Raw genomic sequence first — 24,426 nt, forward strand, 5'->3', positions numbered from 1 at the left:
ATAATAGCAACAACAATTATTCTTATCATTATATATTATTATATTCTTAATATGTCAAGGAGAGAATGACCTTTGTATAGTGTCAGCAATTTGTGTACCAAATGAAGTCCTTTTTTAAACCAAAAACTGTGTAAATGATTTGTCTGCTCCTTATTCTGGAGATGATACATTCTGTGGTCAGTATTCATTTAGATTAGACGTTAATCCCCGTACTAAAAGCAATCAACCTGTTTTCAATAGTGAACACTATGAGAATGAAAGCGCTGGGATCCTGGGGGACTACCAGATCAAACAAATGATTAAATATTCAAATATTGTCTGCAATTACAGTTTACGATCAGGAAACACCCGAGGAAAACATGCAGACTACTTTCGCTTTGGCTTGAAGTACAGGAAACTCCAGTGAAATGAAACACACATTCATGTTTGTTTGCTAAAGTGCAGGTTTAAGAATGTTGCTCCCACCTCAAAACAACACGTTAGTCGAACTTGAGACAAGAGTTTGTCTGTCTTGCCCAATGAATGCTGGGATGAGTTGTAGCTCTCTGCGGCCCTGCACAGGATGAAGATGGAAGGATGTTGCTGTTGAATTTCTCAATTGTTGTCAGTTTTTGACACTTTTGTATTATTTAGGGTTGATTGATTTTGTAAGTGCCATCCCATTGTTACACACAGTTAATAAGATTCCTTTATTAAGCGCTCAGATTTGATGGCGGTGAACTCCCTTCCTCACTGGCACTCTTCCTCCATGCACCTCCTTTGCTTTGCCCATGTGTAGCTTTGGATGAAGCCTTTAAGACTGAAAAATCGCTCTCCGTCATGAGAGGCTTTATCTTTAGTGAATCATGTAGCCCATTTCCCCCCCGATGACTCAGACCCGCCGCTCCCCTCCCCTCCTCAAGAGAGAAGCTGATTTGCTGTGCAGGGTGGTACAGGAAGTTGTCAAAGGGCGTCATGTTAAATGCTAAACAGGAAATGAATTCTATTATTCGATAAGGACTCTGAACTTTTTACAGAAGCAACACATTAGTTTGCACATTACATGCAATCATCAAACAGAGAGACTGCGTGCTTATGTTTCATTATAAGTCAATTCAAGTTCAGAAATGAATTCAACTCAGTTCAGAGAATCACATGAACACACAAGTCAGTCTTGATTCTCTTTAGTTCGGGTTCATTTCAAACTAATCTACATCCTCATCTACAGTACGACAAGATAATACAAGCATCAAACGTCCCCGAGTGTTTACTTGAAGGAAAATGACGCTTGACTTCTGCCTGAGTTAACAAGTGCCCCAGTTACATCACAGACGATTGAAAAACCACGGAACAGATGCCTCAGATCTAAACCATAGAACACGTCACTGCACACTCGTCATTACGTCTGTTCAAAACAAGACAATATAACGACGCAAAAACAACTTCATATCACATATCATATTACGTTAACTGGGTGCACTGGTGTCTCATAAGGCCGAGCACACACTGCAAGACTGAAACCTGTCGGCCTGTTGTCTACATTTATAGACTCTATGTTTCTCTACTCTGCCTCTTGTGTTGTCAACATTAACACAACTTATCGCAGATGAATTACAAGATCATTCCCCCACCCCCCCAGGGCTGTAGCCTAGGATCCTGAAATTCCGGTCTCACGGGAGAAGAAGAAGAGAAAAAGAAGGGGTGAAACAGTGGATGTGGACATGTGGGGAGCAAAGATCATCAGCTCTGCAGAATGTGTAGCAGTAGTATTTGTATTATTGTAGTAGTAGTAGTATTTTTGTTGCAGACTGAATCAGTGAGCTGCTGTCATGTGTGTGCTCGGCTTTGAATGTAAATCAGCACGTTAAAGACCTGCTACATATTTAAGACACTTGACATTGTTTACACTGTCCTTGAATCAGCAAATTAAACCTGAATTAGCTACTTTAAAACTCAGAAAAAAAGACCTTTAAGAGATAAACTAAAGAATGCTGTTTATGCATTGATCACTAAGATGTGAGGCAAAATACATCGCCCAGATTTGATATTGATGAAATTTACCAAAATCATAAATAAAGGACCTTTCAAGGGGAAAGCACTAAATGTTTGCTCACAAAATAAACAATGGGAAATGTTTGCGTGATGTTTTTTGACTTTACTAACATATCAAACCCACGTGTTTAAGGATGTGTAGACTGTGAAATATACATGTACTTAACACAAGGGAAGCACAAGACCAGTGTTTGATCTCGTGAATAACGTGAACCACAACTACTGTATCATCATATGACACGCGGGCAAGCAGAACGATCCACCTTCCTGAATCATTCACACTATGGATCTTTACTAGTTTGGCCTGTATTTGAGCAGCTCTGATCCAAACTGAAGGGAATTTGTTCTTCGGACACCTTTAAGAAACATTGATTGGATTGTCAGTCAGAAAGAAAGTCTGAAAATTCCCTGTACGGCTTTCGCAATCTACTCATTGACAACTTGTGAAAGTAAAATATATTTAAAAGGTATGTGCTCTGCAGAAGGTTTGACTTTTAAATACTGAATTGAAAATACTGGTGCATATGGAACAAGTACTAAAAACAGGAAGGTAGTAAGTGTCATAATGAGTGAAAGGTGATCCTTCACTTTCACCCGTGACTCAAGGAAAGTGATCTCCTGGGAGCCTCAATCAGACTGGTGCAGCAATTACATTTATTTTTCTGGTGGTGGTGTCACGTCTCCAGAGTATATCAGTCATAAGTGGACAGTAGTGGAAGCTGTCTGTCTCAGGATCACAGTCCACCCTCTGAGGGGACTGGAGGGTCTGTACTCCCTGTTCAGGTCTTTGCAGGTCTGCTTTCAAGCCCCAAAGACAAAACAAAAGCTTCATCTCTGCCACCAGCAGCTGTACCAGCCCACTTGGAGCCATCGCTTCCTGTGAAACGCTTTTCCTGTCGTGCTTTTGTGAAATTCCAGCACTTTTTCTTGTTTACGAGATGACCTGAGATAGACTCAGAGCAGGCTTACGGGAAATATTTGCGGTGACTTAAATGGAAGCAGACCTCAGCCACTTTTCCTCTTCTCTGTGAACAGGCGTTGAGTCATAATTCAACATGAACTTTTATTCATCATGGTTTGGTCCTGTTGAGATCAAGGGGCTCTTTTACAAGGTGAGGCTGGACCAGAGCAAAAGCACGTTTAGTCACAGACAGATAGAAAATCAACACATCGCATCGAAAGTCACAGACTTTAACAGGGAAACGAGAGAGGCAAGAATATCTGTGTAACAGCTAAAGGCCTTATTCAAAGTAAATAGTTAATTATAGTTATTCAGCCAGTTCTATAAAAAACCTACCCCCATTCTTACGAGAGCTTTTTAAAACCTAATGGGTGAAATATAGAAATGCCTACTACATACAAAGTCTAACAATGTTTTGAGCATGAATTGCCTCCAAACTGAAGAAGCATATTGAAATATTTTAATATGTAAATGTTTTTGATTTGAGAGAGCTGTTATTGGACAAATCAAACACACACACACACACACACACACACACACACACACACACACACACACACACACACACACACACACACACACACACAGAGACACAGAGCCACAGAGACACAGAGACAGACAGACAAACAAACAAAATTGCTCCTGGAGATGTCCTCAATTTGTTTGGGCCGTGAGCAGCATGTGTGATTCGTCTTGTCAGGACCCTCTTGAAACTAAGATCAGATCTCTGCTGAGGCTTCAAACCAGCTTTACAACTATGACGCATTCAATCTTTGGATAAACATTTAAGTTTTCTCTCATTAGGTTTCGATTAGAGTTTTTTTGGCAGCCTCGTCGTAGGCGTGTAGGGCAGGGTTTCCCCTGTGTTGATGCAGGCTGTAAAGTGCTGCTGCTTCTGGGTAAATGGCAACACTCTTAAAATCTTAACACAGGGGATACAATACATTCATCTCTATGGGGAGGCACATTCGCTGCAACAGGATAGTAACCACACTCCTTCCTATCCCCTCCATTTTGCCCATTGCTCTGGTGCCAGTCAATATGGACAGTATGGGTTATTGTCTTTATTTCAGTCAACCTGGAAGTCCCCTTTATCATCTAGTTTTGATTTTTATTTTTTTTTATTTTTTTTAGACCCATCCAAAAACACTATAATGATTTTCAGAGCAATATGTTGAAGCTCAGGCACCGTGGTGGAGGTCCTGGGTTTGAATCTGACTGGGGACTTCTTGTGTATAATTGTCGTGTTTTCTGTGAGTCTGTGTTGGTTTCCTCTGATTGTCCAATTTCCTCCTGCCTCCAAACACTGCAGGTTAGGTGTATTGGAAAGTCCAAATTGTAAGTTCTGTATGTACCCTATGACATCACTGCAACTCCAGTCCACTTGTACTGTACCTCAGGATTACATTACATTATGATCTGGCAGACGCTTTTTATCCAAAGCGACTTACATTACATTACCACCCTTCGCAGAGGGGGGAGCAATTGAGGTCCGTGCCTTGCTCAGGGGCACCTCTGCAGGGACTCGAACCGGCAACCCCCCGGTTACCAAGCAGAAGCTCTACCCACTGAGCTACTGCCTCCCTTATCTACGTATAAAGTTCATAAAGGGATAACACAACCTTCCTCCCTTCTCTCTATCTCTCTCTCTCCTCTTTCCCCTCTCTCTCTATAAAAAAACGACCTCCAAAATATCCTACACCTGTATGCACAATGTCATGTACAATGTCTGCTTCAATAAAAACAAATTGCAAAAAAAAACTCTAAGGAAACTCTAAATTGCCTGTAGGTGTGAGTGTGAGTTTGTCTGTGTATTATGTTCACCCACAACCGTGCACAAGGGACGTGGGTATGGGGAATGGATGCTTACAAAATTTAAGGCTGCTCTCAGAGAAACCTTCACAACCCTGTGCCAAGCAGTTCTAAGAGGTAGACTCTTGAGCACATTTGCAACCTCATGGTGAACCGTTTAGCATGTGTACGGGCAAGAAAAAGTGAAATTAGGCATGTACTGTGTTTATCGCACTGTTCTGCCTAAGACCTTATCTCACCCATAAAACACGCGGCTGAGCCTCAAACTGAATCAATCTGGATTTCCAAACGCACAACCTTGGAAAAAGCTCAAAATCAGAGAGAATAAATCTGGGTGCTGCGTTTATTTCTTCAGTAACGGCAGGATGATTCAGGATGTATGATTCCATTGTGTTCTGTTTGTATTTAGTCTACTGCCCTCCGTGCTGTTTCAACATACTTAAAGCACGACATCTGTTGAGCTGTAACATGGCTGTAGATGAAACAAATCAAGGTGGATTACACAAAGAATTTAGCATTCCATCAAATTTATGTAACTGAGATGAAATAAACACAAGTAGTTCACATCTGACCTTTCCCTTGGGCCTTAGCGGTAAATCGGGGTATGAGTGGGAGAGGTGGGATTACTGTTAATGAATAATAGGATGCTGTCTACTCTCGGTCTGCCAACCTCTCTTGAGTGCAGTTAACCTGGAGATTATCGAGCTAGGCACACACAGTCACACTTACACCCGCACAAACACAAACACAGACACAGACACAGACGCACCCACACACATATCCATCCTCTCTCACAGCTCCTCCCCAAATCTGTTTCTTGACTTGAACCAGCTGGAAACACAACTGAGTCATTAAAAGTCACAAATTTACATTAGCATTGTCTGGGTAAAGCTTCACATGCAGCAAATATCATCTCATCTCCACTGTGGGCAAAGACAAGGGCAGAGCGGTAATCTGTGTCGCGTCATATCCTCACAAACTAGAAGCAGTCAGAGAGCTCATACCGCTACCTAGGCTGAGCAGTTATGACTCTGTCTCTTAAAGATAAACATGAACAGGTTATAGACGGATGTGGATGTGAAAAGACCTTAGAAATTCAGAGAAATAGTCATTTCTGTCTCTATAATTTATGGATCTAAAGCTATACAACAATACGTAATAGTGGGTATTACCAAACCTCCTTGGCACAGAAATGTCTCAAAGATCTCTGGGGTTTGTTCAAACTGACCCATCAAAATAAATAACCCAGTCTTGTTTTTTAAAGGCTGTGGAGAAACTTGTGGCGATAACTCAAAATCTTTGTACAAATGTGCTTTGAGTTGTGGTTCAATCCTCAAGATTCATCATAATATGCGACGATAAACAGCCAGTTTCCCTACACAAAGGGAGCTGACGTCAAACACTATCGTGAGCTGTCCAAGTCTGACTCTCCCATACCGGCAGGCACAATCTGATGAAATCAAGGAAAATGTTGAGGCCCTTTGCTAAATCACGCACACATTACCCAGAGCTGGGAGCTTCCCTGCAGAGGCCAGCTCACCGATGACGGCCTGCTGAAGCATCCTCACTTATGGCGGACGGAAAAAGTTTCCATAAACACAATGTAGTATGACTGTGCTTCATCCTCAGGAGACAGAATACTGCTGGCTTTTCCGTCCACTCAGCGGAATCACATGGTTAAGTGGCGGTTGACTCGCACTCCAGACTAGATTTGGACTTGAGCCTCGACTTTGACACCACTGATGTTGTGACTTCACTTGGACTTGAGACATTTGACTCAGAGGGCCTAATGTAGGACATGTTCAGCCTGTTCATTTGACTTTTTGTTTAATGTCCAAAAGTTTGTTTATATTGACGTTATGCCCTGAAGTTTCTACCACATCAAAAAATTGCTTATATGTAAATGTGTTTATTATTTGATAGTTTGAGTGGGACAATTCTTCAAAATGAGTACTTACACTTTTAATACAATCTATGTATTAAAAGTGTAAGTACAATCTTTTAATACAATCTATGTATTAAAAGTGTAAGTACTAATATTGAAGAATTGTACATCTGCCACAAGTTCTGTTCTTTCCAATTGGTACGAGTTTATACGCAGGACTTACTTGTATTAGGGAGGATTGTTACATGGCGGTGTTCTTCTTTCAGTAATGCCAAGTAGCTTTGATGGTGTCTGAGTCACTTCCATCTTGCGGGTAGTCACACAACAGAACTGCATTACAGAATAAGACACTTAGGTTAAATATGAGCAGTGTGTCATGATGAGTCGGTGAGCAGAGCAGAGCAGGGGAAAGCACTCAGACTTTGGCGCCATTATCCTAGCAGGGGGTTACAGGGTGGAGGGACGGTAAAGTCAGCATCTCCTAAGCAGAACCACATGTCTTCAGGTCAAGTTCAACCAATGGGACGCTGCAGGCTGGATGTGAGCCCCCGGGAGCCGGTTGGATCACTTTTCCACATAAGAACGAACAGCGCCCGTGTAGAACAGCAAGAACGCATTAATGTTTTATAAGTGAGCAGAGCCTGTAAAAAACATCCAGCACAGCTCAGCGTCCAATAAACATAAAACCATGATCACATGGAATAATGCAATAAATATGTTCCTACTTTTGCTAATGCGAGCCAGTTGCTTTCAGTCCAAGTGTTAGCAGATAATCATTGTCATAATCATCTGTAGCTACTTTGTAAAGCACGGATTCATGCTTTTTTTTAAATATCTGAACATCTTCATAAGTTGGCAATTTCAACCTTAGAAATACAATGAACCTTTTATCTATTCAATCACTAAATGTTCCTTTGAAATATTACAAATTGTACCTGATCAGCGACAGTAGTTAGGATGGGCCTGAATACTCATCTGTAAATGATGTTTGATTGTACATTTTAAACAGACGATTTGCTCAATTTTGTTGCGCTTATTGATGGAAATGAATGGACGTCTAATTGAATTACGCTTGCGCTGGAGACTCATTTACTGTTGCGCAGCTGCTGCCCAAAGCCATATGTCTCTAAACATTTATCCAACCGGAGTATTCACCCTCCACCACTTCACAGCTTTATGGTTTAACCTCCAATGCAGCTATGTCCCTTCCAGACCAGAAACCAAAGTGGTCTCATTTGTCTCACCACAGCGCTCTCAAACGCTTTTAAGAGTGGAAGTTTCTAGGATGCCTAAAGTGATTCATTGCACGAGCCGCTCTCTCAAACAAGTTCAAGTTAAGTTATTCAACACAATATTATGCATTGTAGGTTGCTTTAGGATATTCCCGGAGAGCTCAACTGAAATTTGACAGGAGAGTATTGATTATTGGCGTTTATAGAACTAAGTATGGATGTGGATATGCTTGTGACAGAATAACTTACTTTGCGTTACAGCTGAAATTCCATTCGTCTTACATCTGCACGTCATTTCCTATCTTCATTATCACAACAGAACCTTGTGGTTATTTATAATCATGAACATCATATTCTGTAATCATGAGATAACCGATGCTTACAGAGAGAAGCCAAAATATCAATCTCATAATAGCAACGTTTAAGATTGAAAATTAAATCTTTTTTGATAGCAAGTCCTTAAAAGTTGGCATTATTTCCCATATGTGGTTCACATTGCACAGTTTGTTTGTTTTTTAAACCAATATATCATCATGACTCCACTTCACAACTTCAGATGAATGTTAACACAAAACTGTATTTATATAGCTGTTCCAAAATGATAGATTTGCAGCATTAGATCGACAGGAATTCCATCTGGGTTGTACACAAATTCCTCACCCAAACAAAAGTCACAGACTTGCTCAGATTCTGTTCGGACAGTAGTCATGGAAAAATATTTTTTTTGACACTGGTGATGCATTTTTCTAGGTTCAAAAGCTACATTTTTCAATTTGTCCCTCATAAAACTATACAGATGTAAATGTAGCACGATTGGATTTCATGTGCACATTTTTTCATTTATTTTTCCCAACTAGTTGTCTAGTTTGAAAAGGTATAAAACAAATGCATAGCTCAAGCAAACTATGCAAAAACAAATTCATACTTCGAGAAAATCTAACAAACATTTTGAAATGCAGAATATATCTTACAAAAAAGTGGAATACTGTGGAATACATTTTTATAGCATTTAGGCTGAATGATAACATGTAAGTTGGGCTTGATTCTTCTTGCTGGACACTCTTGTGGTTCTGTTTGATATTCCACACAGCAAATCAACCTCTTCCAAAGTTGAATCTCAGTCAAGAGAAAATCCATCTTCAAATAAGGGGCACAGATCTTAAACACACGAGTCAACAGCCATGCAAGCCTGTGAGAAGTGTGTTTGCGCGTGTGTACAGGGGTTGGAAATGTACATGTGCTCAAGGCACTGTGCCAGATTACCCAACATCAATTTCATGAACTCAACTGCAAAGTCTCACAAGTAACAATATTCACATATTGTAACAATTAAAGTGTTTGCAGAGGCTTCGTTCCAACTGGACTCCAACTAATCCATTCGCTGCCATATATGTATGTGCGACATTCCACCACGGCAATAAAAACCACATGTCCTGTTTGTTAGAGAGGGAAAAAACTAGGTTCAATTTGAACAAACTTGTATTTTACAAAAAATAAAGTTTCTCCTTTGCCTTTAAAACAGCACACAGCTCATTGTCCAAAAAACTAAACAGGCACAGCCAGACGGTTTCGGTCAGTGCGGTGTGACTTTAATGGCCTCTGGCGAGACCTGGCTATGGTTGGTCAGCGGGACTGGCTGCTGTGGCCTCGTCGTTGCTGCTGTCCACCTCCTGCTCCATGGGGCTGTCCTCCTCCAGCTGCTGGCTGGTGTAGTTTGTGATTTCCAGGAAGCCGCTGGGCTCCACCACCACGTTGGACTGGCTGGAGTCTGGCAGGATGGAGTACTGAGGGATCACCTGCATGTGTTCCACATTAGAGGTCAGTTCATTTTCAAGGAGAGTTTCACAGCTACATCAGCCTGCTGACGCTGCAGTTTCACACCATTAGTGTAGAGACATTAACTGACAAAGTTACAAGGAAAATGACCAACACCAGTCTGCATTTCCCTTCATTAACATTCATTCATATAGTATTTGCTAGTTTTAACAATCACAGCAGGTGGTTAATTTGATTTAATTTTACAATAAAGATTATGTAAATTATCAAAGAAAATAAATATAAAACATAATATAATCTGAGTAGTTGTGTTATTTCTATAGAAACCTGCGGTTACAAAACTATCAATGCCACCTTGGGATTCTGTCTCCTTAATTGCTTATTCATTTGAACTAAAAGTCTGACATAACTAAGATAAGTATCATCTATCATATCAGAGGTGGAAAATAATGCAGTGAAATGAAAAGCACCCTATGCAAATGCCCCTCAACAATGTTTCTGGCAGGTTTGGAGGCAATTGAAGGAATGGTGCTCATTGAAACTCAACACAAATGTACACACAAGCACAAGCACTCTCCAATTATAGTAACAACTAAGATAGATTTCCCTCGTACACCTTAAGGTCTTCATAGCTCTGTGGGCCCTTGATATGAGCCAGTAGCAACAGAATTCCTCTCCCCGGACAACTGATGCGTTGCACATCCTTCCTACCATCCTGGGAATCTGTTCCTCCTCTGGCTTTCTCACTCTTTCTTCCCATTCCCGCTTCTGCTCATTCCACGTTTAGCACTCTGGAATGTCAATGTACAGATATTGCCTTGCCTCTGGGTCGCTAATATCATTCACAATGTCATGTCACTACTATAATTGTGACATCATTCATGAAGTTCCGGTCATGTCTCCTACTACTTTAATTTGGTATTGCAAATAAAAAATGTAACTGCTAATTTGAATTGAATTTGAATGGTGCTGGTTGCAACTTAACACAAACACACACACACGCTCTCCAATTATAGAAGCAGTGTTGTTAGATTAAGCAACAAGCGTCTTACCTCGATGATGTCCAGGTCTTGTTTGCTCCTCTGCGCCGTGAGGCCCTGCATGCAGCTGAACTGGCTGTGCTGGCTCTTAACGTGGGAATGATGCACAGAGGCCCCGGAGCTGCTGATGAACTGGCCTGAGTTCAGAGTCCCTGACACAGCCTGTACAGCCAGGGCCTTACCCAGAGGGCTGCAGTCACTGGATGAACCCACCACCATTGGCTCTGTGCTGGGGTCAATCTCTGCCTCCATCATGGAGATCTTCAGGATGTCTGACACAGATGGTTTGTCCCCTGAGGATCCGGAGCTGGACTCTGGGACGAGCTTGGCTGTGGCCTCTCCGCTGCTGAAGACTGGTGTTGCGTGGTGGCTGCTCCCAAAGGTGATCTTAGTGACGGTAGCACTCTGTGTGATGATAGGCTGCTGTAGAGAAAGGAGTTGAAGAGGAAAACTTTTTTTATTATAGAAATATTATAGAACAGTCCTTTATATGGGAACTATTACATCAGATGCTCTGTCATAGTCTGGCTAACTTTATTTAGAGGTACTGGCTTTATCCTGGTGTCTCTTTGATCAATCATTTTATTTTACATCAGTGTACCTCACAATTAGAGATATAACACTCAATACGTTGAGTTAGGTCCTCAATTCAAGTTTACTTTTCTATTTTTGTCGTACCACAAGTGTTGCCATGTTGACTGATAAAGAAATTTGGACTACGACTTTGAGCGCCATTCCATTGTCCTTTTTCAAGTAGAGTCATAAGTAATTATTTTTAAGGGAATATTTTCTGGTTAAAGACGATTCATGAAAAAATAAAAAATAGAAATGCAAACAATAACAAGCAGGAGCAGGAGCAGACCGATCGATATTCTATTAAGAAATTCTCATTTCTACTTTCTTTCTCTTGGTTTGTTTGGTAATGTTGTCCCCTTCCTTCCATATTTTGCCTTCCTTTCCTTATTTCCTTCTTTAGACAACATATCTCTTGTACTTCTATCGTTGCTTTCATAGACACTCACCTGGCTGGGCCCAATCTTTTCAGTGCTGACGGGGTGGTGGGCCTGCAGAGGTGGAGGCTGGGACATTGGCGTATGCATGGGTCTATGGTGGGATGTGGGTGCTTGCTGGAGCTTAGGGAGCTGTGGCGTCACCATAGGCTTAGTTGGGGTACCTGGCGTAGTGACCTTTGCCCCTGCCTGGACTAATACAACCTGTGGCCTGTCCTTGGAGCTCAGTGGTATAGTAGGCAGAGACTTGGGTTGAATCTGCTCTCGTAATTTAGGGAGTTTCTTAGTCAGAGCAGGTGCTGAGGAGAAAGCGGCAGAGGAAGAGGAAGGCAGACTGATCTGTGGTTTGCTCTGCAGTTGTGGCGGTGGTGGCTGGGTAGAGGTGGAGGCTTCTGCCTGGCTTAATGGTGGCAGCTGAGCACCTGAGGAGTGGCTGGTTTGTTTCACTGGGTCTGTGGCCGGTTGGCTGGAACGGTAAAATAAGCCCGTCTGTGGGTCCAAGGTGTCCCCTTCCAGGTCCTCTACTTCCAACACTGTGTCTGTTTTACCATGGCTATCTGAGGGCTGGAACACATTCACAGCAAAACTAGATTAGATAATGTTTAAATAATCCCCATGGAGAAAAGTGGGACAATGCGAGAAGCGCCTCACATTAAGACAAGATATAAAAACAAGCAACACAAGAAAACCTTTAAACCCTTAGAATACAGTTTGGATTTAGGGGCCACTGGCTTCTGGGATTGAGATTGTTAAGGGGGTATCTCTGCGTCTTAGAATCTATATTGATAAATAAATCAAGATTTACTTTTGGCTAATCCCCCACCAGGCCAATTTATTTGTATGTCTCCTATTCTACTCTAAAAAGGTGGGCAATGTCAATAAACTAAGAACTTTGAAGCCTCTGACTGTAAAAGAAGCATTGTTTCTTCTATTGTTAATTCCAATATGAAGGGTTTGATTTCTTACGTCACTTACAATAACCCTAAATAATGGTGTCTTGTGTTGTGGAACGAATAAAATGGCCCTTTCATCACTCAGCTGTTGAGTCAAAACCAAAGTATATACTACCATTGTATGATGAAGCTCATACACGGCTGAGAATAGCTCTTTGTTTTAGTGAAAGGCGACCAGGTAAAGCCAGACAGATTTCCCCTCACCCCCACTCCCCGCTGTATCTTTCTAAGTGAGTACAATTGTAAAAAGAGTAATTAAAAAAATATATTGGCTGTATAATGGTGTGATTGATCAGAAGTGTGCAATACAGGTAGCGGTCAGAGATATGGTAAATTCCAAGCCCGCTCTATTTGTATTGTGTGCACAACAGGAAAACTACTAGTCTAGTCCTTTACTTAGCATTTGTGTGTCCACTTTTGCTTTCATTTTGAAGAGAGACTTAGCAAAAGGTGAACAATGTTAGGTCACAAATGTACTTAACTATCTGGGGGTGGAAATTTCCAGGATACCACCTGAACCTGGTGTTTTTTCAGTGTCCTCACCATCTGGCTGAGGTGAGTGGCAGGAACTGCAGAGGAGGCAGGGACAGTTTTGGTCACCACTGTCACTTGGCTGCTGCTTTTGTGAGGCTTCCCCTGCTGCTGGCTAGAGGACATGACTGTGTTGTCATCCACCGAGGACACACCCGCTCTGCTGGCTTTACCTGCAGGAATTCACAACATAACTTAGCGACTTGTGTGCCATTGTCTTTAAGATCGCTGCAAACTGGGAACTCATTGTGCTCCACACAAAAACAGGAAGTGTGCATCATTGAAGAGACATGAATATGTTTTCCGACGGTGAAGGCGTACCTACCTGTAGTGACGTACTCGGCACTGGATTCAGCCTCTGAGCTGGAGGGCCTGGGTGCCTCTGTGCTCAGTTTCTTGTCCTGGGCCAGCTGAATGGGTACAGCCATCTGGCTCAGATCTATGGTGTGCTGCCTGGGTTTGGACTCTGCCTTCTCCTTCACTGTAAGGACAGACCACACTCACATCAGCGCTAATATAAAATAAAAACATAAAAGTGCACACTATTCAGAGGACATAATGAAAGGCCCTTTCTGACTGTTCCTTATCAATGTTTACCATTAATTGACTACTATAAATGAATGTGTGCCTGTATACCTGCAATGACACCTGACTTAGGCATTGCCTCCATAAGTCTACTATGCTCCATTGACTAAAAGCAGGTGTAGACACCACAAAAACAAACTTCTCTGTTAAGGATTACAGAAGACCATTTGTTATGTCGTCAGTAAACCAGAGTGATGTTGTCATTGATTCAAAAAAATTCTGTGGGGATCTTTTTTAGTTTCCATCTCCTGTGTAGTGGCACTATTTCCTCTCTGATTGTGTTACTAAGAAATCAAGCCTCAAAACAATGTCAGTGATCTGCTACAGTGAGCTTCTTTTGTCATCCAATGAAGAACACCATAACAATCTTATCTCTATCTTATCTCTTAATTATTATTGATTATTTATATTATTTCTTCATTTAAAGATGCAGACAAGCTATTGAAATTTCATTTGATCTTGCAACACTACACAGACACGCATGTGTGTAGGTGATTCCCCTGCCTTTCCTGCCCCCTGGCTGTATTGTTTGTTTGCAGCCATTGTGTGATGTAAGGCTCACCTGTTGTCTGTTGGAGTTCCAGCAGCGCTTTGATGGTGGAAGTGGCTGACTGGGATTCCCCGCCAGACACATCCTGGTAGATAATAGTAGGGGTGGACTCCACAGATACTTCCTGCTCAGTCCAATCGTGCTCCCTGGAGGATATCACGTGCACTACAGCCTGGGGCTCTGAGAAATGAAACAGAAAAATGAAATGACTCTTCAAAGGGCCATAAGAAGAAGGATAGAAGCATTTTTAAACAACTGCTTTTCAACTGCTGAGCCATTCCCCTGATCCTCTTCCAGAAGGGTCTTGATTATATATATTTATCAATATATTGGGTTTATTTTGTCAAGGACCATGTGCAAAAACATTCATCTCCAGGTCGCTTTACAGCAGAGTTAGCCAATAGCTGTTTTCCATCTGTAGTCCTTGGGTTTATGATGAGATATCTCTCTTTGGTATAAGATTACAAGTACATTTATGAGTCATCCTAACTTGTTTTTATTAACAGTACTTCCTCTTTAAAGGGACAGTGAATGCATCCGTATACAAGCCCTAGAAGGAGTGATGGTAATGTATCTCCATGTGTTGGCCTACAATACTTTTGTGGTGGGGCTGAGGTGAATGCAGGGCTCATTCAAAAGGAGGTTATTCCTGGAAACGTTGGGAAAACCAAAGCAACATCCAACATGCAAAGTCATGTAAAACACTACCTGTGAACAATATCTACTGTTGCAAGGGCCAGAGCCAAGCGTTACCTCCATAAGAGACGGAAGAGACGAGAAAAGAGATGCAGACTCTCTCTATACTGAACTAAAGAACTATGTGTCTTTCACCAGAAACACATAGGTAGATAAGATGAAACAAACACAATCTTAAGCATAAAGGAAATGGGATGCTCTTCACAACTCCAGCTAACTCTCTGTTTTACAGTAAGATGATCATGCAGATATTGGATCACATGATGATCATTATTATTGGTCTTTACAGCACCAACTTGTATCCTAGATCTTTGTCATATTGGTAACAGTGAGGGCCTGATACTACAGTGTACAGCTGTCATCAGACATAGTGCTATATTGTCAGACTAGATCAGTCTAAAGCCGAGATGTTTTGAGAAAATATAAACTGGACTAAAGAGTTGGACTGACAAATATCACCATCTCTACAACAACTATATTTCTGTGGTGTTGTCATACTTTGTGCCATGATGAGGGGGGGCCCTCACCTGACACCATGCCGGTGGCCTCTGTGAACCCACCAGATTCGTCCTTTGTGGAGCTGTCCTGGGCTGCGATCTGAATCTGGCTCAGGTCTGCTGAACGGGTGACCTGATGCAACGTCTCAGTGACCAGCTGCCTGGTCTGTTCACTCATAACCGTTGTCTGGAAGACCGGCTTTGGCTTGATGAGAACCTGGAATGACAAACCCAGAAATGCACTCTGTGAGGTCACAGGCAGTGATAGCACTAACCTCAAATGGTTTCAAATTTGTGCCAATTTGTGAGTGAGAATTTCATCTTCTTTTTTGCAAACATATGTGTAGCTAACTGACTGACACTTTATGAATGAGTCATATAGAATTGTATAGATCTACAGAGAACTTTGGATAAAATTAGTATCAAATAGAAAAAAAACATTTGTAGCAGTATGCATGAGCACAATGAGATAACTTAACTGTATAAAATAACATCACTTGACTCAACAGAGACTTCTGGTAAAATACGATACTACCCCTCTATTACATCCAAGGTGTTTAAACCTACCACTGTACTGTAATGAATTAATGGATATTTCTGTTTAAAATCAACAGTTTGATGAGTTATTTTCAGGTACATGCATATTTTAGTATTCTTGGAATTTTACAGAAACCTCTGAATTTCTATAGAAAAAATCCTTCATGGTAAGTGGTAAAAAAAAGAACTGAAAAAAGTTTTCTGATTTCCCTTTTCTCATGTGAAACAAAGCCATCTGTTTAGATAAATGTCAAGCTGCACATTACATTTAGCTAAACCAACTAGTCACTCTGAGGTGGCAGTCTGGCTCATGGTCAGGCCCGGCTTGGAATGATAATATTTGCATACAGCACAGCATACACCTTCAATCACTGGCAGTAAATTTTCCTCAGAAATAACCTCCAACTGCGTGATGGTAAACCACATTGGAAGGAGTTGTGCCAATTTAGCACAACATTTTCCAAAAGGCAGACTACTTTTATTTCTTTATTTCTCGAATAAGATCAAATCCAACATCCAAAACAGACGTTTAGAAACATACCGAGCTTGTATGAGAACTAATTTAATGATTTGTTATTAGTTCTCAGCTAATATCCATCAGCTTTTGCACATTAAGTGTGAGGTTCACACTTACTCACACAAACCCACACCAGACCTTATAGTGAGATCTCATGTTTTAACTGGGTGTGAAAGTTTGACGATTGTGTGTGAGAAAGTTGAGACACACTCAAACATTGAATGTTTTAACTGGTTTGTGGTTCTTCTCCACAAAAGATCCAGCGTGGGTGTTAATGACTTAATGCATTACTCAGAAGTCTGGTCCTAAAATGTACACTTTGTTCCCAGTTTCTTAACATTTTGTACTTCTGTACTGACTCAGCGTGTTTCTGAGGAAATTGACCATGGTATTTGAAAGACACAAAGCTGGTTTCACTTATATTTTCACAAATATATATTGAGTGTGTTTAGATTTGTCTTTCAAGCTTTCCGTTTACAATATTACAGATTTTAATAGGCTGAAATTTTTTAATAAATAAAAAAGATACACAAGGGAAATCAAAAAGAAAGATTTGCAGGGGCTGTGGTGTCGTCTCACCTGTGTCTTTCCCTGCTGGCCATAGACAATCTTGGTTGGAATGATTTTGGTGGCAGTAGTCTGAGAGCCGGAGCTGAGGCCTTTGGGCTGAGTGACGATCATCTTTGTAATGGGTCTGGAGGCGGTGATAATGGCTGGCTTGGTGCCTTGAACAGCCTGAAGAGTCTTTTCGCCCTGTGACAGACACAGGACCACATAGTTTATACAGTCTTCAAAGCAAACACAGGTTGTGCACTGCAGATATTTCACTTTTTAACTTGTGCTTCTGGCAAACTGTGGGATAACAGCAAAAAGTTTATTGCATGTCACATTGGGTAAACAAGATGGGTCGGAACTGCAGTCAGGTAGTGAGTGAGTTTTTTTCTTTTGCCATAAGAGGACTAGATTGGCCATTGGTGAATCCGATAACCACCATTTAGAAATACTGCCCAAAGAGTTCGCCATGATTATATAATCAACTTTCAACGTTATCTGCAACAGCACAAATCTCTTCAAACTGTAGCAGTTCCACCAACAGCCAATTTCATGCTATGTTAGGTTTAATATCCAAGTGAGTAAACACAAACACATAGACACGCACACATGCATGCACACCAATTTCTCACAGGTCAAAAAACAGAATTCTGACGGTTAGGCAGTGTTATCTAAGAATAAACTTGCAAAAACATGATCATAGTTTGTAATACTGACCCCTGCATTTAAAAGTGTGGTGACAACATTCTTGCCAGGCAGTCCTTGGATGGTCGCTCCTTTCCCTGTGGTTTTCTGAACCACAATGACATTTGGCTTGGAGGTCATGGGGATGGTAGTGATCTTAGTAGTTGTACCTATGCCAGAGTGAAAAGATTATTTTATCAAAGAATGGACCATAAAAACAGAACATCAATGTTACATGGCTTTTTCATGTCTGCTATAAGCTATATGAGCTATATGCGCATTTGTTATACTATGTCATTAACTCACCAGACACAATGTTGCTGCTGATGATCTTTCCACCCAGTGTGGCCAGAGACTTCGGCACCACTGTAATGATGCTGCCACTGGTAGTCTTGACATAGGTGGTCCCACCGGCGGAAGCGGATATACGCGCTCCAATGCCAGGGCTAATAGTAGGTCTTGTATAGGTGGCCTGGGTAGCTGCATACAAAACAATTACAGTGTTACAGTGTGCATAGTAATGTAGCTTAGAAAGAAGGATTGTGGAATAGGGTTCAAATGAATGTTGACATATACTCTTTCTGGGCGGAATAAGAATGGCTCTTTGGCGCCTGACCGTATTTTAAATCAACAGCGTTTACTAGAAAGGCTAAGACTTCATTTGCTAAACGGAGACTTTTGTCTTCTAATTGACGCACCTGTGGCCTGAGTGACCAGTTTGGTGGTCATGATGGCTCCATTGCTGCTCACAACCATGATGGGAGAGGAGCTGCTGCCGGACAAAGCCACCGAGGAAGGTTTGGGGAGGATCTTACTGGGCTGAACCTGCTGTGTGATTATCTTCACTCCTACACACACAGAAAAACAAATTGTACAATGTGTTTTCCATACACATCCATACACAAACATCTCATTTTAATAAACAATGAAAACAGTTTATCTTGCTTGCCTGACTCTTGTTTGATCTGAATGGTGGGCTTGGCACCAGGTGATGTGCTGGTGGTCTGGCTCTGACTGACACTGCAAATGCCTAAGGGTGAGCTCTGTTGAAGCTGTTTGGGTGACTGTTGTTTGGGGAACTGTGCCAAGATCTGAGTGGGCGTGCCCATCAGGGTCTTCGGCGATGGAAGCCTTGCTGAAGCTACTTTCACTCCTGCTGTAGCTGCACCAACAACAGAGAAAATAAGTATTAGTAGAGAACACAAGTATTCTGTGAAAACAAGATGTTCAAGTCATAGGGCACAAGCCTTGACTTGCTTTAAGACAGGCAAGTCTTAAGGCAAGTCAAGTCCTAAAGTTTGAGTTTTGTATCCTAAACACACAAAAATTCTAAGCCGTTTCTAGTTTTGATGTGCTGCTGCCATTAGACAAAACTGGGTTATGTTTAACATAAATCAAATATCATATTACATGCAGATGGAGACTGTTGAACATGAATCTGGAAAATGTGGTTTTCATTGTAAGAATTACTTGTATATCTCGATTTAAAATTGATGTCCAAAAATGCTCCATATGTGACTGACTCCAAACTAATCGGCATTGCGTATGTTTGTGTAGAGGAGACTTACATGAAGAAACAGTTGACATGACAACTGAAGGAGTAGAGGAGACCACTGTGGTCACAGCGACGGTGTTCGGGATGGAGGAAGGACTGCAGCTGGCGGGGAAAACCACTGTCTGCTTCTGTGTGGGGGTTGTGAGCATAGAGGTGGATCCCAATTTGGACAGAGCGGCACTGTTGTGAGAGTGAGACTTGGACAGGATGTTTGGCACAAAGTTGGAGCTTGGAGAGGTTGTCACAATGATCACCTGATAGAGAAAAAAACAGAAATTATTACACAAATGCCTAAAATCAGTGGATTCAATGATCTTCAAATTCAAAGGATTTTAAAGACTTAATACACAGAAACTTGAGTTCTTTCTGTCATTCAAACATTCGCCTCCCAAGTTATGCAATGGTTTTGTTCAGACACAAGAGGACAATTACAGTATAATTCAAGATGTTCAAGTGATGTTTGCCTGAGATCCTGCGGAACTGAACTGTTTATTTCTCATTGCTGCAGTATCACCAAGATTTTTTTTGTAAACCACGGCATCGCTAACTGTACTGTCTCCTCAGAGGAGATTGAGAGCAGCTTCATAATTTCTTTGTGTGTCCAGTTTGTTTTCATTTTTTAGCCAGTTTGTTTACAGGCAAGAAATAAGCACGGTGATCCGGGCACAGCTTTTATATGACCTCTTGGTCTTGCGCGTCTCCTGCAGAAAGGCTTTTGAGTTTCATTTTGCGATTGCCAGCAGAATAAGTGTTGTATCTCAAAATGAGAGATTACACTGGCCACTGTACTGATACAAGCTGGTTCAGCTTCTTTGTTAGATTTGTCTTAACAGTGGTGGACAGGTGAAAATACTCTGACTCTGACAGACAAATGTTCATCATGAAAGCATTTGTAAGACATTGTCATCACCTTCTGTGTGGTGGTGTTGGTGGACTGAATGGTGGGTTTGGTGAAGGTGATCTTGACCGGAGATAGGTGGGGGGGCAGGGAGTTAGCGATGCTCTGCATGATGTTGCTCATCTTGGGGCTGCCGCTCATCGGCACGGTGATGCTCTTAGACACTGCTGGCGTCACCTTGGAAACCTCCTTCAGTATCACGGGGGATGAGCTGGAAGAGTTAGTCCGCCTTCGCTTGCGAGGTTTCTCATCCTCATCAGAACAACTCACACCTGAGAGGGAGATGAAAAGTAGAATGAATGTGTTTGGCTTAAGTCACTTTAATGCATGTCAAACTCCAACGAAGATTAAAAGTGATCAAAGTTTGGTGATTTCGATTCGTGTAGTGAAGGGGAGGGAAAAACATCCTCTCTTGACAAGCCTATCTCGAGTTTTCACTCTAAATGGCAAGAATATTGGCTACCGGTGAAAAGACATCCAGAAGGTATTTGTCAAACCATAAGCAATAAGAGAGGACTGATTGGTAAAATTAACATCTTTACCATAAAATCCATAACATTTCTATAAATTCAGAAATCCCACAAATGCTATTTTTTCAATTTAGATTGAATTGAAACTTACTCTTCACATAAACAGTGCTTCCACTGGGCAGCACCACCACATTGGAGGAAGGGCTGGGTGGCCGTGGAGATTTCACTGCTGCTCCTATGGTGCCACTTGTTGCTGTAGCGCTGGTGGAGGTGCATGTAGTGCTTGTGTAGGAATAACATACAACCACTGCAGGGAAGGAACACAATCAAAGCGCTTGCAGGACAAATATATATACATCTGTTTCAGTTAATTACAAAGCAGCGCTGGCCTACCTTCTTTGTTTCCTGTTTCAGCTGGCAACAGGAGAGAGGCATTCTGATTAGCTGTAGCACTGGCTACAGCATTGGCAGTCACAGTAAATGCTGTCTGTGGGACAAGCCGGGGCATCAAGGGGACAAGGCGGCGTCCTTCAATGGACCATTCTGAGGAGCTGTTGGGACCTGACATACTGAAAAGGAAGACGGAGCTTTCAGCCGTGGGGGAGTATTCTTGGTATGTCAATTTACAAATATACGATGGCGTGAGTTATAGGATGTCCTAATCACAGTCATGTTCACTGAGAGGGGAATATAAAGCTAAACTCATGACCAGTAAGTGCCAAAGCAGTGGAAATAAGAAAAGAACGTTGACAAAAGGCAGCAGACATATTATATTCATAATTCGTTCCTTTTAATTGAGCACCGTATAATATTGTCTACAGTAGCCTGTAATTGATTCTGCATTCAGTTGTGTTTATAATGGTCTTATCTTCTCTCTGTCATCATAATCCCCCATGTAAGAGCAAGTAGTAGCACACACAGGAACTGGAAAGAGGTTAAAATTAAATACAAACATGTTCTACAAAACAGTATGTGTTACTTTCCCTACCATTAATATCAACGTTAGTTAGAGGCTACACTGAGCAATTAGCAAACATTTGTGTCTGCATTTAAAAATGTACTATTGCGCAATGACACACAGTTTATAGTAAACAAAGCCATCTTATGCCGAGGACACAGAATGGGCTATTATACTCTTACTGATATGCAATAGTGGTGAGGCGTTCATCATTGACAGCCCTGCGAACTTCTGCACGGTGCCGCTCTGTGGAGATACTGGGAGGATGGAAGTGGCATTGATGGTGGGAAAGGGGCAGATTAGATTTACACTAAACTGGACTTTGCGAGTACAAAAATGCAATTCTCTCTTTTGAATTTGATAGGTTAGCTGGTGAAAAAAAAGCATGCTGTGTTATATTATACCTTTATCATTTAGTGATCGCCTTTATTCGGCCTATCAAGAGAACACAGGAGCTACTTACCCCAGGATTTTAGTGAGCTCTCCGAGAAGATCCTTCTTGTCTTTTGTAAGATCTCCTTGAGCTCGCAGGGCGCTGATAACCCCAGCATAAGCCTCCAGCTCTGGGTAAAGTAGAAACTCAGTCAAATCAGAGGAATTTTTGAATAAATATTATCAAAATATTATGAAATATTAACAAAAACATGTATGATCTGCATGTGGATCTCCATGTTGGATGATCATACCTAGTTTACGGAGGATTCTTTTGCATTCATCCCTGCCCAGGTCGAGGATGGTGGGCCATACCACGGGCATGGTACCGGTCAGCAATGGCTTCTCTAGCTGAATCATCGGCTGCATGGAAAGAAAGCCACAATTACAGTGGGACAACATTTTTCATAAACCCTTTCACTTCCTGCTGATGCCCCTTCCCGCCTTTCTGTCTGTGTATCATCCCAACAAGGATGAGAGCCAGGAACAGCAGCATGTTGACAAATTAAAATGCATGGTAGGTAACGTGTACATGAAGCGGTATCCTCTCAGGATAAGTAAACCAAAGTCTTTGGGATTTCAGTGACACAAAACTCTGTTCAAGATTTGTATAATTATTGATTTATTATTGATATGACTGATGTCATCCAAGACCCCCCTTTCACACCACTGTGTCGTGTTTACACAACCTTCGTGGCCGTGGCTTTTTGCTGTTGCCCTGTCTGTCATCCTATTGTTTCATTTGACTTGATCATTACGTTGCCTATTTTGCTTTGTTTCAGTCCTGCGAAAAAAGTAAAACAACAATAATGATAATAATAAATACACAACCTCCTTTCCTTTTCTCTGTCCCCTCTTTTACCCACTCTTTCTGTCTCAAAAACGGTGTCCAAAATGTCCCATAACTGTATGCGCACTGTCATGTCAAATTCTTTCTTCAATAAAAATTAAGTATGTTTACCTATCTACCAAAATATATAATCCCCAATGCGATTCAAAGATGCGATTTCGATTCAAAGACCTAGCCGATTAGATGTTAATGATTTCAGGTAAACAAGTCACTAAGAATGACTTCACAACAGGCCATCTGTAAGCCAGAGAGCAGAACTTTCAGAAGTGTTTACACTATTCTCTACCGCATTACCGCCCACCACAGGGCATCTTAGTACAACACATTCAGGGAGGACCAGGCCAAAACATCTATATGAAAGATTACCTTTTTAATTCGGATGTATTACTAACGTCGCTGCATATGACAAATATATCCGAACGCTTTGACAATCATCAAATTGTAAGCATGTAAGCTGCTGGTGCCTCATTTGTTTGTGTTCCTGGACCAGCGTCCTCTCTGGCTGAATTGCTGAGCTTTCAAACAAATTATCCCAAGCTAATTTCAGTACAACCTGCAATGCACAGACGTCACAATACCGTCAAAGGATAAGAAAGGGGGAGATTTAGCATATATGCACGGTTGCTTCCCAGCAGAGAAACTTCACATTCTGTTATCGCGTAGTGAAAATATTTTCAATGGACAACGTTAGCTTAGTTAGCAGGTTAGCTTAGCATTCCATTTGTCATTTCAATGTCTTACCATTCGTTAGCAGAGCAACTTCAAGGCCTTTATAACGGTAATAATTTCGAGATCCACATAAACATGGCTGACCACGAACATCTATCACATCATCCAATTATTCTGCAACAAACAGCCCAATGACAAAAGATGAGTATCGGTTAAAACAACAATTCTTAAATATATATCTCTAGTGTTTATGTTATGAGCTGACTAGCTAAACTGCCACTTTCCGCTGTGTTAGGATTTCTTCTTCTTCTTCGTCAAAGATGAGACGAAACTAATCTCAACAGAGGTTTTACTGCCACCCATAGGAGGTTAATATATTGCAGACTGCCAGTGAAACCTGCCAATGTACATATAGTTCATACACGAAATTTAATTAAGTTTGTGTCAAAAAGTTAAGTTAATTGGCCACAAGAATCAGGAAATTACCGCAGCAAAATGATTGACTTTGATTTTTAAAAATCACCCGAAACAAATGTCCTGCCCAACTTCTGACTGCACCCTATCACCACGGTAACTTTAGCTCCACAGATAGCCTGATACAGAGCAGGTTATGTTGGATGTTGTATGTCACCATTGGTGCAGGATCCCACTACAGATTCTCAGCAGAAGGCAAGGTAAGGTAAGATAATGCAAGGTAATGACACTGAAAACAAATCAAATTCAGCTTTATTTAAAGTGCATTTGA

The 24,426-nt window shown here is 41.4% G+C and overlaps 1 protein-coding gene across 4 annotated transcripts; it reads right to left on the bottom strand.

Annotated features, from left to right (window-relative positions):
• Positions 1-8,121: 8,121 nt before the first annotated feature.
• Positions 8,122-23,988, bottom strand: emsy (EMSY transcriptional repressor, BRCA2 interacting). 4 transcript variants are annotated; one of them, XM_076161297.1, is made up of 20 exons: positions 23,754-23,988; positions 22,417-22,525; positions 22,194-22,293; positions 21,913-21,987; positions 21,166-21,341; positions 20,924-21,079; positions 20,315-20,574; positions 19,418-19,658; positions 18,799-19,011; positions 18,548-18,697; positions 18,156-18,329; positions 17,883-18,019; positions 17,193-17,357; positions 15,590-15,776; positions 14,379-14,546; positions 13,557-13,712; positions 13,244-13,404; positions 11,760-12,311; positions 10,750-11,160; positions 8,122-9,717 (listed from the first exon to the last, which is right to left on the bottom strand). In XM_076161297.1, exons 1-20 carry the CDS (start codon positions 23,754-23,756, stop codon positions 9,535-9,537), a joined length of 3,777 nt encoding a protein of 1,258 aa, XP_076017412.1. In that variant the 5' UTR covers positions 23,757-23,988; the 3' UTR covers positions 8,122-9,534. The 4 variants fall into 4 exon arrangements, with proteins under 4 accessions (XP_076017412.1, XP_076017413.1, XP_076017411.1 ...); XM_076161298.1 differs by having other exon boundaries at positions 15,623-15,776; positions 17,193-17,366; XM_076161296.1 differs by having other exon boundaries at positions 10,750-11,157; positions 17,193-17,366.
• Positions 23,989-24,426: the final 438 nt, after the last annotated feature.

Source organism: Genypterus blacodes, unplaced genomic scaffold, assembly GCF_046128005.1.
Source record: "Genypterus blacodes isolate CSIRO-AG114 ecotype Tasmania unplaced genomic scaffold, CSIRO-AGI_Gbla_v1 ptg000111l_1, whole genome shotgun sequence".
In the NCBI taxonomy this organism is placed as follows: Eukaryota; Metazoa; Chordata; class Actinopteri; order Ophidiiformes; family Ophidiidae; genus Genypterus; species Genypterus blacodes.

Excerpts from the sequence above, each read along its gene's own strand:
- emsy (XM_076161295.1), bottom strand. Across the intron at positions 20,575-20,923 it reads AAGCACTGTTTATGTGAAGA|GTGTGAGTTGTTCTGATGAG; the intron begins GTAAGTTTCAAT and ends TCTCCCTCTCAG. Across the intron at positions 18,698-18,798 it reads TCAGATCAAACAAGAGTCAG|GAGTGAAGATAATCACACAG; the intron begins GCAAGCAAGATA and ends CTGTGTGTGTAG.